The sequence below is a fragment of the Microtus oregoni genome, unplaced genomic scaffold (assembly GCF_018167655.1).
Source record: "Microtus oregoni isolate MIOR12 unplaced genomic scaffold, Mior012 000019F_ref0000042, whole genome shotgun sequence".
NCBI lineage: Eukaryota > Metazoa > Chordata > Mammalia > Rodentia > Cricetidae > Microtus > Microtus oregoni.
In genome coordinates, this window is record NW_024543078.1 from 35024766 (window position 1) to 35039532 (window position 14767).

The 14767-nt window shown below is 39.1% G+C and overlaps 1 protein-coding gene across 1 annotated transcript in view; it reads right to left on the minus strand.

The window, feature by feature from the left end:
• The window catches only part of LOC121459270 (ankyrin repeat domain-containing protein 26-like), a 117044-nt gene that overhangs the window by 62543 nt on the left and 39734 nt on the right, over window positions 1-14767 (minus strand). Inside the window, 3 exon segments of the mRNA XM_041668803.1 lie at window positions 1963-2020; window positions 4128-4231; window positions 4329-4451. Coding sequence (XP_041524737.1) covers window positions 1963-2020; window positions 4128-4231; window positions 4329-4451 — 285 coding nt within the window.

A 14767-nucleotide genomic window follows, 5' to 3' on the forward strand; every position in this document is an offset into this window, starting at 1 on the left:
ACAAAAACAAGGATAGTCAAAACAATTCTGTAAAAAAAAGGAATTTCTAGAAGCATCACAATCCCTACCTTCAAACTCTGCTACAGAGCTACAGTAGTGAAAACACCCTGGTATTGGCATAAAAAGAGACATGTAGACCAATGGAACCGAATCGAAGACCTGGATATCAATCCACACTCTTATGAACATCTGATCTTTGACAAAGAAGCAAAAAATATAAAATGGGGAAAAACATATTCAACAAATGGTGCTGGCATAACATTCTATCAACACGTAGAAAAATTCAAATAGATCCATATCTATCGCCATGCATAAAACTCAAGTCCAAATGGATCAAAGACCTTAACATACAACCAACAACATTAAACTTCATAGAAGAGAAAGTGGGAAGTATACTTGAATGCATTGGCAAAAGAGACCACTTCCTAAATAAATCCCAGTAGCAGAGACACTGAGAAAGAATTAATAAATGGGATTTCCTAAAAAAGAGAAGCTTCTGTAAAGCAAAGAACACAGCCAACAAGACAAAATGGCAGTTACAGAATAGTAAAAGATGTTCACCAACCACATTGGACAAAGGGTTGATCTCGACAATACACAAAGAAGTCAAGAAATTGGTCATCAAAAGAACAAATTATCCAATAAAAAAAAATAGGGTAGGGACCTAAATAGAGAGCTCTCAACAGATGAATCTAAAATGGCTGAAAAACACTCAAGGAAATTCCCAACTTCCTTAACCATCAGAGAAATAATAATTATAACAACCCTGAGATTCCATCTTACATCTGTAAGAATGGCCAAGATCAAAAACACTGAAGAAGCTTTTGATGGAGAGGTTGTGGGGTAAAGGGAACACTTTTGTATTGCTGGTGGGAGTGAAAACTGGTACAGTCTCTTTGGATATCAGTATGGGATTTCTCAGAAAACTAGGAAATAATCTACCTCAAGACCCAGCAATATAACTTTTGGGTATATACCTAGGGATGCTCAATCATACCACAAGGACATGTGCTCAAGTATGCTCATAGCAGCATTATTTATCATAACCAGAACCTGGAAACAATCTAAATGTACCTTGACTGAGAATGGATAAGGAAAATGTGGGACATTTATACAATAGAGTACCTAAAGCAGAAAAAAAAATGATGACATCTTGAAATTTGTGGGCAAATGGATGGATCTAGAAAACTTCATATTGAGTGAGGTAACCCAGACACAAAAAAAATATAATGTATACATAAAGCAAAAAAAATCAGCCAACAATTCACAATCCTAGAGAACCTAGACAACAAAGAGAACCCTAAGAAAGACATAAATGGATACAATCTACATGGGAAGTAGAAAAAGACAAGATTTCCTGAGTAAATTGGGAGCATGGGGACTGTAGAAGGGGAGTGGGGAGGAAAGGAAGGGAACAGAGAAAAAAATAGTTTAATAAAAACAACAAAAAAATTCACTACAAGACAGGTGTAACACTTTCAACACCAGCATTGGGAAAGCAGAGGCAGAAGGATTTCTGTGAGCTTGAGGCCAGCCTAGTCTTTAGAGTGAGCTCTCAGACATCAAGGACTACATGGAGCTGTGGTTCTCAATCTTCCTAATGCGACTCTTTAATGCAGTCCCTCATGTGCTGACCCCAACCATAAAATCATATTTGTTGCTACTGTATAAGTGCAATTTTGCTACTAATTTTGAATTGTAATGTAAGTATCTGATATGCAGGCTATTTGATATGTGACCCTGTGAAGGTGTTGTTCAACCACAAAGGGGTTGTGGCCCACAGGTTGGGAAGACACTTTCTCAAAAAAAAAAAATCAACTACAAAAAATTTGCATAGGAAGGTTTTCTCTGACGAGCTTTCCACATAAAAATTGTAATAGAGAAGGTACTGCATAACTTAGTATAAATACTGAAAAAGCTGAAGTTAGGACAAAAAATTAATCTAGTAAAGCAGCATTTTACCTTAGCATCCTCCTTTTCTATAGGTTCAGAATCATTAGCATCAGGTTCCTCGAAAACCCTTCAGAGTGAAAACATACAATAAGACATGAGTTTGGGTCTTTGAAAAATCCTGGAGCATGATCAACTAGGTACACTAAATGTATTTTTACTTGTATACTTTAAAGTTAATCTTTGTTTTAAAAAAGGTAAAGACTTTAGTTTCCTCCTCTACCTCCACTTCTCTCTTCAAAGAGTGACAGACAACCAAAGAGTTCCCAGTGGATAAGAATGATTAGACACTGGGTAGGGAAATTTTCTCTCTCCAAAGCTGACTAAAAAACCAGTTACTGGTTCCATTCTTTTTACTACGTGAAGTGAGAGATACTAACATAGTAGGAAACAAGGTGGAGAGAGACATGGTCTCATCTTCATTGTCTATCACTGACTAAACAGTAAACTACACAATTAGAGATGGCAACTTTGGCTCTACTTATACAAACAATGTATTTAAAAGACCCCATTGCTTATCTTCAACCCTAAACAACATAGGACATTCCTAAGACTAAAGTGTTGGAAAACAGTGCTGTCTATTACACGTCATCTTCACACAAAGTAGGGTCATCAGAGAGGAGGAACCTCAATTGAGAAGATACCTCTGTGAGATCGGGCTGTACACGAGCCTGTAGGGTATTTCCTTAATTGGTGATTGATGGAGACCCAGTCCACCCTTGGTAGTGCCATCACCCCTGGGCTGGTGTTCCTGGGTTCTATAAGAAAGCAGGCTGAGCAAGCCATGAGGAGCAAGCCAGTAAACAGCATCCTTCCATGGCCTGTGCACCAGCTCCTGCCTCCAGGCTGCTGCCCCATTTGAGTTCCTGCTCTGACTTCCTTCGTGATGAACAGTGATGTGGAAGTGTAAACTAATAAAGCTCTGCAGTAGACGAGGACTGAGCATCTCGAGAGCAGGAAGAGACCTTGAGCACATGGCTTGAGCTTAGAAAAACTCAAGATGGCATTGTTTTAAACATATAAATCTCTTTACAGGAACTCCCCTTTTCTCACTTGATAGGGAAGACAGTACATTTAATTTACATTTTCCACACCAAGCAGAGTTTTAAACATGTCAAGATTGTCATCAGACTACACCCCAAATAGCAGGGCTCTCCTGTATGGTTATTTCTCTCCCACTCTGATTTCAAAATATTATTCAGGTCCAAAATAAACACGTAAAACCATTTGCAGAAAATGATAATTTTAATTAGAACAATTATAATATTAGTCATAGTGACTCTAATTAATAATGAAGATGAGAGTGAGGTAGACACTGAACAAAATGTAAACTTATATCAAATAATAATAGTCATATTCCCTTTCACATTACAGCACATTCAGAGGCTGGGGATCAATCCCAGTATCACGTGACTTTAAACCTGACCCACCCACGTGATTGATCTTCACTAAGAAAAATATATTCACAGAAAGCGATTTTATCCATACTTTCCAAGCCAAATAAAATGGAAACCTTCACAATTCACTACAGAGGAAGAGGTGAAAAATACTGACTGCAGTGTGGCAGTCACGATTAATGGATCATTCAGAGATAAAGTAACAGGAATAGTCTTCAAAGACAGCAACTCACAGCAGGGTTGTGCAATGAAAAAGTATACTCAGCAGGGCGGTGGTGGCGCATGCCTGTAATCCTAGCACTTGGGAAGCAGGGGCAGGTGTATCTCTGTGAGTTTGATTCCAGTCTGGTCTACAGAGCTAGTTCCAGTAGACCTAGGACTGTTACACAGAGAAAGCCTGTCTCGATAAATCAAAACAAAATGTATAATCAGCACCAATTTGTATTTAATGATTCAATATAAATATAAATGTAAATTAAATTTGTATTTAATTAACAGGAAAATGTGCATGAGAAACTGGGAGGCAAAATAAAACACAAAACTTAGGCCAATGTCAAATCGAACACAATAATGCAAACTCTTTACAAAAAAATCAAATTAATCTGAATAATCTGAAAAATTACCACCACCCTGATTTAGCTTTGTTTTGAAAATTCGCACTGTATTCTCATCACTGTGTACTAAATTTCTTCTATAAATCTAATGTGTCCAGTGCACATGGCTCTCCCCTCTTCTGATCACCACTAATCTGGTTTTACTTAGAGAAATGAACACCTTTACCTGGCTGGCTGCTTGTGTGTCTGTACGTTTGCCTCATTTCCTGACAAGACTACCAAGGGCTGCTTGTTTTTGTCCAGAGGAACCGAGCGGGATTCCATGTCTTCCTGTATTAAAATAATAATAATAATTTTAAATTATTTTAAAAACACAACATTACGTACTTTTCAGCTAAGCTTAAAACCTTGTTAAAACACACTTTACCCTCCATTTGGTTGGGATATAGACTGTTGGATGCCTGGAGAACTTCGTGGGTTCAGGCCAATCTTTTGGATAACCAATCCAGAGGCTGGGTTCAGTGAGCAGGGGTGGTGGGACCACTGGAGTCTGTACAGAGAAGAAGGGTGGCGGTGAGCATGAGAGAATCAGCTCTGACACCCACTTGCCATCCTCGCCACTGCTTGGAGGAGGGACACTGCTCCCAGGAAGTGCACAGCACAACTGGCTGCAGTATCCTGACATCACAAATGGTGAACACAGGGACTGAGCCTTCCACACCACTTAGAACCCCGCTCTCAGACAGTATCGTGCAGACAGACAGATGACCCAGACGACAAAGATTGGCAGGTCTGCATCATCAGGCCAGGGGCACCTGTAATGATATTGTGTTTGTATTTTAATATATAAAACTTGCCTGAAGACCAGAATGCAAAACAGCCACACTGGTCAGCCATACAGGCCAGGAGGTGGTGGCACACACCTTTAATCCCAGCAACCACACTAGGGAGCCATGAGGCTGGGTGGTGCTGGTGGTGCACAACTTACTTTAATCCCAGCTCTCGAGAGGAATATAAAGTGGGATGAGACAGGAACATGCTCTCTTTCAGTCTGGATATTTCATAGATCTCTCTAGTGGCTTGGCAGCTTTGCTTTTCTGATCCTCAGGCTGAACCCTAATATCTGTCTCTGGGTTTTTATTATTCATGCTACATTTGGTATACAAAGTTTGGGGTACAAATTCACAAGAAAGCTGTTTTCCTGAAGCTTTTTTGCCACTGGCACAGGCTGCAGCTCCATGTAGCCTCTTGCCACACCAGGATAGGCTTTCTTTTCTTTTCTCCCCAAGTCTTTGAGCAAGTTTGGGATTTTCCAGTTGTAGCCTCTCTTAAACTGTCTCCAGCTGTCCCCGAAACTCCAGGAGCACCTGGGCTCCAAACACAACAGGACTCACCGGCCCTAGGCTTGTTCAGGCAGTCCCCCCATCACATGTGTGTTTTCCAGACAGTCAGATCTCTCTCTCTCTTTCTCTCTCTCTCTCTCTCTCCCTCCCTCCCTCCCTCTCTCTCTCTCTCTCTCTCTCTCTCTCTCTCTCTCTCTCTCTCTCTCCCTCCCTCCCTCCCTCTTTCCCTCCCTCCCTCTTTCTCCACTGTGGATTGTGGGCTCTCCTTGAACCCCCTTCTTGGGCTGCTGCCAAGTTAGGGAGCTCCCTTGAAAGCCAGTCAGGCTTTTACTGTTCTACGCAGCAGCAATAGTCTCACATTCTCATCAACATCCTCATTAGATTTGATAAGACAATTGGTGGTGTGGGAGGTCCTTCTACCTATGTATTGCTTTTATTAGTTAATGAATAAAGAAAACTGTCTTGGCCTATAGCAAGGCAGAATTCAGCTAGGTGGGGAAAAATTAAACTGAATGCTGGGAGAAAGAAGGCAGAGTCAGGGTGAAGCCATGTAGCCCCACCGGAGGCCGATGCCAGAACTTTACCCGGTAAACCACAACCTTGTGGCTTTACACAGATTAATGGGCTAATGGGTTAATTTAAGATACAAGTTAGCCAGAAATATGTTTAAGCTATTGACCAAACAGTAATGTAAAAAATATGGTTTCTGTGATATTAATTCAGGGCTGAGCAGCTGGGAATGAATGATCGGCCTCCTACAACAAATTGGGAATTTTTTTAAAGTATTTATTTGCTTATTATGTATACAGTGTTCTGCCCACATGTATCCCTAAAGGCCAGAAGAGGGCACCAGACCTCATTACAGATGGTTGTGAGCCATATGTGAGTGCTGGGTAATTGAACTGAGGACCTCTGGAAGAGCAGCCAGTGTTCTTAACACTCTGAGCCATCTCTCCAGCCCAAATTGAAAATTCTTAAAGGAAGGAATTATTTGAAAGAGAGAGCTTTTCTCCAACATTAAAAGTGGGAAAAACAATTACAATGGGAGGATTTGGGTGTCTGTATGATAATATGCTAGACAGTTTGAAAATGGAACAATTGAATGAGAGGGTAACTAATTACAGAAGACTTATGTAATATCAATTGTAAACATTATCAGCTTATCATTTTTTGTCTTACCACTAAAAAAATTGGTTAAACTGAGTGCTAAGATACAGACTTTAAAAAAACTAATAAAACAAATCACAGATATATTCAAATCCAGATAAATGAATTTAATGGAGAACAAATGTCAGTGTTTCATTATAAGAATAGAGAGGAACAACCTAAGGTTTCAGACAACCAACTTTAATATATCCAGTAACCTTACAGAAATTGCCAAACGGCAGAGGCTCTGTCACAGTTAACTGGACTACTGAGCCAATGATAGATTTCAGGAGATTCAATAAGTCTCATATGGCATGCATTCACCTTTTGTGAAGCAAATGTTAAACTTGTGGTTAGCTTGCAACAGAATTCTTCCTAAAGTCAGGACAGAATTGGTTAATGGTGTTTTAGAGCCTAGTGCACAACTACAGTGGAGTACTTGGTTCAGTGAAGAGGCTAAGATTCTTGAACAATGGAGTAAAGCTAGAGGTAGGGAAATCTCTCAAGATCAAATTCTTGGAGAAGGAGATTATTCTACTACAGAAAGGCAATCTGCATATGAACTCCCTGAATTTATGTCATGCAGCAGCTTTGAGTGCTTGGGACGTAATTGGAGAAATGGGAAAGGAAATGGAGTCATTTCTAAAGTTATACAGGTCCCAAAGGAGCCTTTATGGATTTCTTACAAAGATTGACTTCAGCAGTAAATACAATGATATCAAATTCAGAAGCTAGATAAATAACAATTGAATCTCTGGCTTTTGGAAATGCCAGTTCTCAATGTAAAAAGATAATCAGGCTGTTAAAGGCAAGGTCAGGGCCTCTGGAGGAATGGATTTGAGATAAAATTAATATTGAATCTCAGGATTATGATGATGCATGGATAGGAGAGGTGATTTCCAGAGATCTGAGGAATAATTGAAATGTCAAATATTATAATTGTGACAAATGAAGTCATCTTAAAAGGGATTGTAGACAGGGCATTCTTAGAAACATTTTTTTTTCCTAAGAATAATCCATTCATAATGCCCTTCCCTTCTGGATTATGTGGAAGGTGTAGCAAAGGCATTCATTAGACTAATGAATGTAGGTCACTCCATGCCATAGTTTGTAAGTCAGCAATTGAAAATATGTATGCAATTACCTGAATCTATAGTTTACCATTTTACTATCTGATTCAAATGTAGATACTTTAGAAAGAATGTTTAAAGAAGTAAAGAAATTTTTGCCTTTGAAAATTACAAATTGCTCCTGAAAAAAATCTTAAGAGGATTGTCTATTAATTATTTAGGCTATAAAATAGGTATACAAAAAAATAGACCTCCCCAAAAGATGCAAATTAGGAGAGATTGATTGCAGATTTTTAATGACTTCCAAAGATTGCTAGTAGACATTTCCCATCTACAGCACACTACTGAGATGACCTGATTAATATAAACAAAAAGTTAGATGGTGGCAAGGACTTAAATAATCCCAGGAAATATCAGCTGAAACTGAGAGAGATTGAGCTTGATTGAAGAGAAATTACAGAAGGCACATATGGATCGTGTGAATCCAGATCTTTTTTTTTCTTTCCTGAGACAGGTTTAGCTGTAGCCTGTCCTGGAACTTTAGCTCTTGTAGATCAGACTGGCCTCAGACTCACAGAGATCCACCTGCCTCTGCCTCCCAAGTGCTGGCATTAATGGCATGCACCACTACCACCCAGTCAGATACTAATCTTAACTGCATTCTGGTCATATTACTCTCCAAACATTTCCCTACAGGAATTTTAATGCAGAGGGAAGATAGCCTAGAATGAGAAAAAAAAAAGCTTAAAATTTATGTGGAAAAGGTCTCTGAGTTAATTCTAAAATGAAAATTGATGTGTTTTCAATTAGTAGGAATAGTTATAGTACCTTTTAACAATAATGAAATTAACAAATTATGGAAAGAAAGTGAATCCTGGAAAAGAAGCTTGAAGTAATTTTTTGGAGAGATTAACAACTGTCCCAAAAGAAAAAAAAATCAACTTGTAAAGAAAACTAACTAGATCCCTCCTCACATTGTACGGGACATACCAATAAATGGAGCCCCTGCATTCTGTACTGATGTAAATAAATCAGGAAAGGCAGATTACAAATCAGAAAATTTAAGTAAAGTGCATCAGAGTCCTTATGATTCTGCCCGAAAGTCAGAATTATGTGCTATTCTCATTATACTAAGGGATTTAAAGAATCTCTCAACATAGTTACTCTTTCCCAATATGCAGAGAGAGTTGTTTTGCATATTGAAACTGATAAATTTATACCAGATGATACAAAATTGATTTCATTATTTATTCAGTTACAAGACATAATCAGGAATATGAATAATCCCATATACACAGCATACATTTGATCCCATATAAGTCTGCCAGGTCCTCTAGCACATGGTAATTCAGAAATTGATCAATTGTTGATTGGAAATGTGCTGAAGGCCTCAGAATTTCATAAAAAATCATGTCAATAGCAAAAATTTATTTAAAAAAAGACCTTTTATTCACATGGCACAAGCCAAGGAGATTGTAAGGAAATGTCCTACTTGTTCTTTATACAACCAAACACCACTGCCTGCAGAAAGTACCCCAAAGGGTACTCAAAGGAATGAAATCTGACAGATGGATGTTTTTCATTTTGTAGGATTTGTAAAACTAAAATATGTACCCCATTGATACCTATTCAGGTTTTCAATGAACAGCTCTTTTGAGTTTGGAAGAGACTAATTCAGTATCACACATTTGCTAGAAGTTATGGCCATCATGGGTATACCTGTCCAAATAAAGACAGGCAATGTTCCAATATATGTATCTAAGAAAATGAAACAATTTTTTGCTTATTATAATACAAAGCATATTACGGGTATACCGTAAAATCCTATAGACCAGGCAGTTAAAGAAAGATCAATTCAAGGTCTAAAAGATATGCTAAATAAACAGAAAGGCTGATATATAACCCCCCAAACAGATTGAATAATACTTTATTAACTTTGAATTTTCTAAATGTTAATGATAAAGGAACAACAGCTATGAAGAGTCATTGGATAGAAAAAACTACAGAATTAAATCAGCCTGTGTACTTTAAAGATGTACTGACCTCAGAATGGAAACCATGACATATGTTACATTGGGGAAGGGGTTTTGCTTTTGTTTCTACAAAAGAAAAAAACTATGAATACTATCTGTAGGCAGAAGCCACTTGTTCATTCAAAGATGCCCAGATCACAAAATAATCACACAGAAATTCCAAAATAATCACACAGAAACTTTATTATTGCAACACTTTTTGGCCAACAGCTTAAGCATATTTCTAGATAACTCTAATATCCTAAACTAACCCACCTCCATTAATCTGTGCATCACTACAAGGTCGTGGCCTACCGGCAAAGTTTCAGCAGGCTCCAGCAGAGATGTCTGTCCCCAGCAGTGGCTACATGGCTTCTCTCTGACTCTGCCTTCTTTCTCCCAGCATTCAGTTTAGTTTTCCTACCTAGCTCTTTTCTGCTCTATCACAGGCCAAAACGGCTTCTTTACTCATCAACCAATAAAAGCAACACATATATAGAAGGATTTCCCACACCAACCATCAAAATTGATAAAGATTCTACTTGAACAAGAGATAACTTTAATTAGAAGAGATGATAGTTCATCAAACAGCATAATTATTTAATATAAACTAATCTATAAAACTAACTAATGCTTTGCATTTGATCAGATATAACTTGTCAAAAGAGAATCTCTCCAAAATTAGGATTGGGGAAGGGTTATGTTTCTGTCTTTTCAGAAGAATAAAGGCATCCTGTTAAGGAATCTGAAGACCATTGGACAAATGAGACATCTGAAGAAAAAGGGCAAATCATCCAGAAAAAAAAACTGTCTCAAGAAAGAGAGTAAATTGGTCTGTTGACATATTGTATTTCCAACAGGATAAAATCTCATAAATCTTCCCAAATGTTTGTTTCTGCTATCCTCTACAGATTTATAATGCAAATGGTCCTTTTGTAGTCCCAGCCAATTAAAGATTAAAGCTGGCTTTGGAGTTGGAGTGTGGCTCTCTCCTTCTCTAAACCCAAGCATGTTTATCAAAGTAAAATCCAAAAATCTCAGTCTCATGTCCCCTGATATGGGACAGAAGAAAAACAAAAATTTAAAGACTGTTTTATTGCTACTAATCTCATAGTTCTTTGGTGTTATATTGACTCTTTAACAGCTTTTCTTAAAAAATAAGATTTATAAGATTAATGTATAATATGTATATATTAATGGTCATATAAAGTACTAACTAATTTTATAAAAAGTTTTTATTTACCTTCCTGTACATGATATCAGTTTTGAGTCTCTATCAGTTTTCTGCAGTGAACCATGAGCATGCCTAACAATGACTTTTGAAGACTCCATAAGGAGGATGGGACCCTCACAATGACGATTCCTCCAGGACTATGATAGCACCACTAAGTTGAAAAGAACCACCTAAAGATTGACTTTGGACTACAAACTGCTCAGAACAATTTTGAGGCGGCTAGATGCGATGATCCAGCCCAATAGACTACTCTGGCCAGGACTTGAGACAAGCTCGGCGCGTTCTCATTATTTAGAGACTGGACAAAGGATGTTTAATCACACCACAAGGACATGTGCTCAACTGTGTTCATAGCAGCATTGTTTGTCATACCCAGAGCCTGGAAACAATCTAAATGCCCCCTCGACCGAAGAATGGATAAAGAAGGTGTGGTACATTTACATAATGGAGTACTACACAGCAGAAAAAAATAATGACATTTTGAAATTTGCGGGCAAATGGATGGTTCTTAGAAAACATCATATTGAGTGAGGTAACCTAGACCCAGAAACACAAATATAGTATGTACTCACTCATAAGTGGGTTTTTAGACATAAAGCAAAGAAAAACCAGCCTACAATTCACAATTCCAGAGAACCTAGACAACAAAAGGGCCCCAAGAGAAACATACATGGATCTAATCTACATGGGAAGTAGAAAAATACAAGATCTCCTGAGTAAATTAGGAGCATGGGGACCATGGGAGAGGGTAGAAGGAGATGTGGAGAAAGGTCAGGGAGTGGAGAAAAATATACAGTTCAATAAAAGCATAAAAATTTGAATTTTCCATTATAGAGATATGCCAGATTCTGATAAAAAAAAACATAAACCTTTTAATCTGCAAAGATAGGACATAATGACAACTCCACCTGAATTATGGTAATTCTAGCCACTGAGTGAGACTGCTCTGTGCCTCACCTGCTGCCAGGACTCTGCACTAACTAAGCACTTTGGGGTTGATTGCCCTACTTTGATTGGATGTAGGCCAGAGGTAAAAAGGCAGGAAGTATGTCAGAATGTATGCTTACCCACTACTCCTTAGAGATGGTGAGGCTAATATATCTAAAACTTGTATGCCTTTTTGCAAACCGAAACCATCATGTAAGCTTCAGAGAACCTAAGAGTCATAGACTTGAATCCATCTCTCACGTGTCACAAGGACTCCAGGTAAGTACAGCCCGATTTTCCCCACCTGTCTGCTTCTGAGGGTGGGATCTTTCTCTCTCTCTCTCTCTATTTGTCTTGGGGCTCCACCCCTCCCCCAAATACAGGGCTATGAACCCTAAAGTTCCAAAAGTAAGATTTTCCTTTAGATTCCTAAATTTTAACTTCCGCCCCTAGTCTATATCTGTCTTATCAGATTTCCTCTTGTCTGACAGACACTATCCAAGTATAGCAGGCTTTCTTGGACCACCAGTCCCCAAGTCATGACATGGAGATTTATTAATAATTAGGAATGCTCAGCCTTATCTTAGACTTGTTTCTAGATAGTTTAACCTAAATTATCCCATTCCTATTCACCTCTATCCTGCCCCAAGGCTTGTTAGCTCATCTGCACACTATCCACTCTGCTTTCCTGCTTCCTCCGTGTCTGCATGGCTGGCCCCCAGTTGGCTGGTTTCTCTTTCTCTCCACCAGTCCCACCTACCCTCCTTTACCTAGACATTGGCCAATCAGCTTTTGATTAGACCAGTCAGGTATCTTAGGCAGGCAAGGTGAAACAGCATTATCTTTATATAGTTAAACAAATGCAACACGTCTTTACATAGTTAAACAAACCTTTTATTCCACCACATCCAATCATCAGCTGCTGACTACAACCTGCTCCAAATGACTGTGAGCCCTGGACTTGCTGAAAGCTCATGTGGACCAGTCCAGCCAATGTGATTGCCCCTGTCATTTCAGTTGGATCAGCGAACCAGACTCTTCCGATGAATGCCCCATTGCCTGAATTCCCCCCTTGCCATTCCAGATCTCCTGCACCCTGACAACAATGTCCTAGCTTCAGCAGGAAGTAGTTAAAGAAGAGAGAGTATGTCATCCTTTATCCCCCAACAGGCTGGAACATTAGATCATAGGGGACAAAATAACCTACATCCTATTGCCACCCCAGAAAAGGTGCCTGTTGAAAACAAATAGACCCAGCTCTATCAACAGGGAGATTCATTAGCCGAAACAGTTCTACAATACGATAGGGCACTCAGCCTGCTCTGTGTAAAACAGGGAAGTCATTGTATGGCTTTAAGAGAAAATTGTTGTTTCTATACAAACCACTCAGGAACCATTAGAAATAATCTGGTCATACCTAAAAAATTATTACAGCTGTGTGGTGGTAGCTTACACCTCTAATCCCAGCTTTTAGGAGACAGAGGCAGGCAGATCTCTGTGAGTTTGAGGTCAGCCTGGTCTACAGTGTGAGTTCCAGGAGAGCCAAAGCTGTTACACAGAGAAACTTGTTTCAAAAAAAGAAAAATCATTGCCAAAAGGGGGACCCTGACATGAAGTAAGTAATCGGTCCCCATTTTCATTTCCAGGATCCTTCTAGATAGTAACTCTGATGTGACTATCACAGGGTCTTTGGTACTTGTGCTAATTACTGTTGGCTCTTGCATTAGTAATGTCTTAACTAAGTGATAATTCCTGACTGGGTACCATTTGATGGCTATTAGAACCCAATATAAACAGGTAGCCATAACAGAGTCCAAGATTTGACTCAGGACACAACTCAAGGGGGGAGTGTGAGAGCCCAAAGTTACATTTTAAGTTTTAATTACTATTCCTAAGAGAGCCCTGGAACAAAAATGCCTCTGATCTGCAAGCCCCTTGCCCAAGGACAGATAGTTTCTGAATTGCCAGAGGCTGTTGTTTATGGGAGATAACAAACCCACATGTTTTCACTCCCCTAAATAAGTTTGTTTGACCCTACACCATATATGTTTAATTATATGTGGGCAGGAGGTTTACGGATAGGAAAAAAGTCAGGATATGTGCTTGCCCCTGATTATTACATACACTTAGACATATACAAATAGGAGATATTTGGACTGTAGAGATGCCTCAGATGTTAAGATCACTGGCTACTCCCCCGGAAGACCTCAATTCCATTCCCAGCTCATACATCGTGGCTCACAACTTCACATAATTCCAGTTCCAGGAGATCCAGCATCCTCCTCTGGCCTCTCAGGGACCAGGGCATTCATGCTGTGCACAGACAGACACACACGCAGACAAAGCAATCATATACATAAAAAGTGATAAATAAATCTAATTTTTCTCAAAAACAACAACTATTTATGAACGTGTCTAAAATTTCACAGCTTTGAGTGTTTGAGTGTGTCCAAGAGACCAAACATAGGGCTCTGGGCGGGAGTATATGCAGCGGTGCTGAGATAACGCCTATGGCACTGAGATTGTCTTATGAAACTAGAAAATGTCTAGAACCTCAACAAATAAATATCAAAATATGAGAGGCATTTATAACTGCAAATAGACCATAATTTCTCCAGCTGCTGGGTTCAATACCTTCCGGCTTTGTATTTGAAAGTATACCCATCCATCCACACATACATGTATGTGTGTGCTCAAACAGATACACACACATACTCATGCAGATACAGACACACAGATACACACACACTCAGACACACAGAGAGATACTGACAGACACACACATACACAGAAACACACACACAGAGATACAAACACATACACAGATACTGACACATGAACACACACTCACACAGATACAAACACACACACACTCAACACAGATGCACACACACAGAGATACAAACACATACACAGATACTGACAGACACACACATACACAGAAACACACACTCACACAGATACAAACACACACACACTCAACACAGATGCACACACACACTCATGCACATAAATAACTGGTAGTTTCAACAACGATGCAGATGAGGCAGGGGAGGCTGTTCGGTGAGTACAGTGCTTGCCTCACAGTCATTAGACCCTGATTTTGATCAGCCAGGACCTATGCAAACAAGATG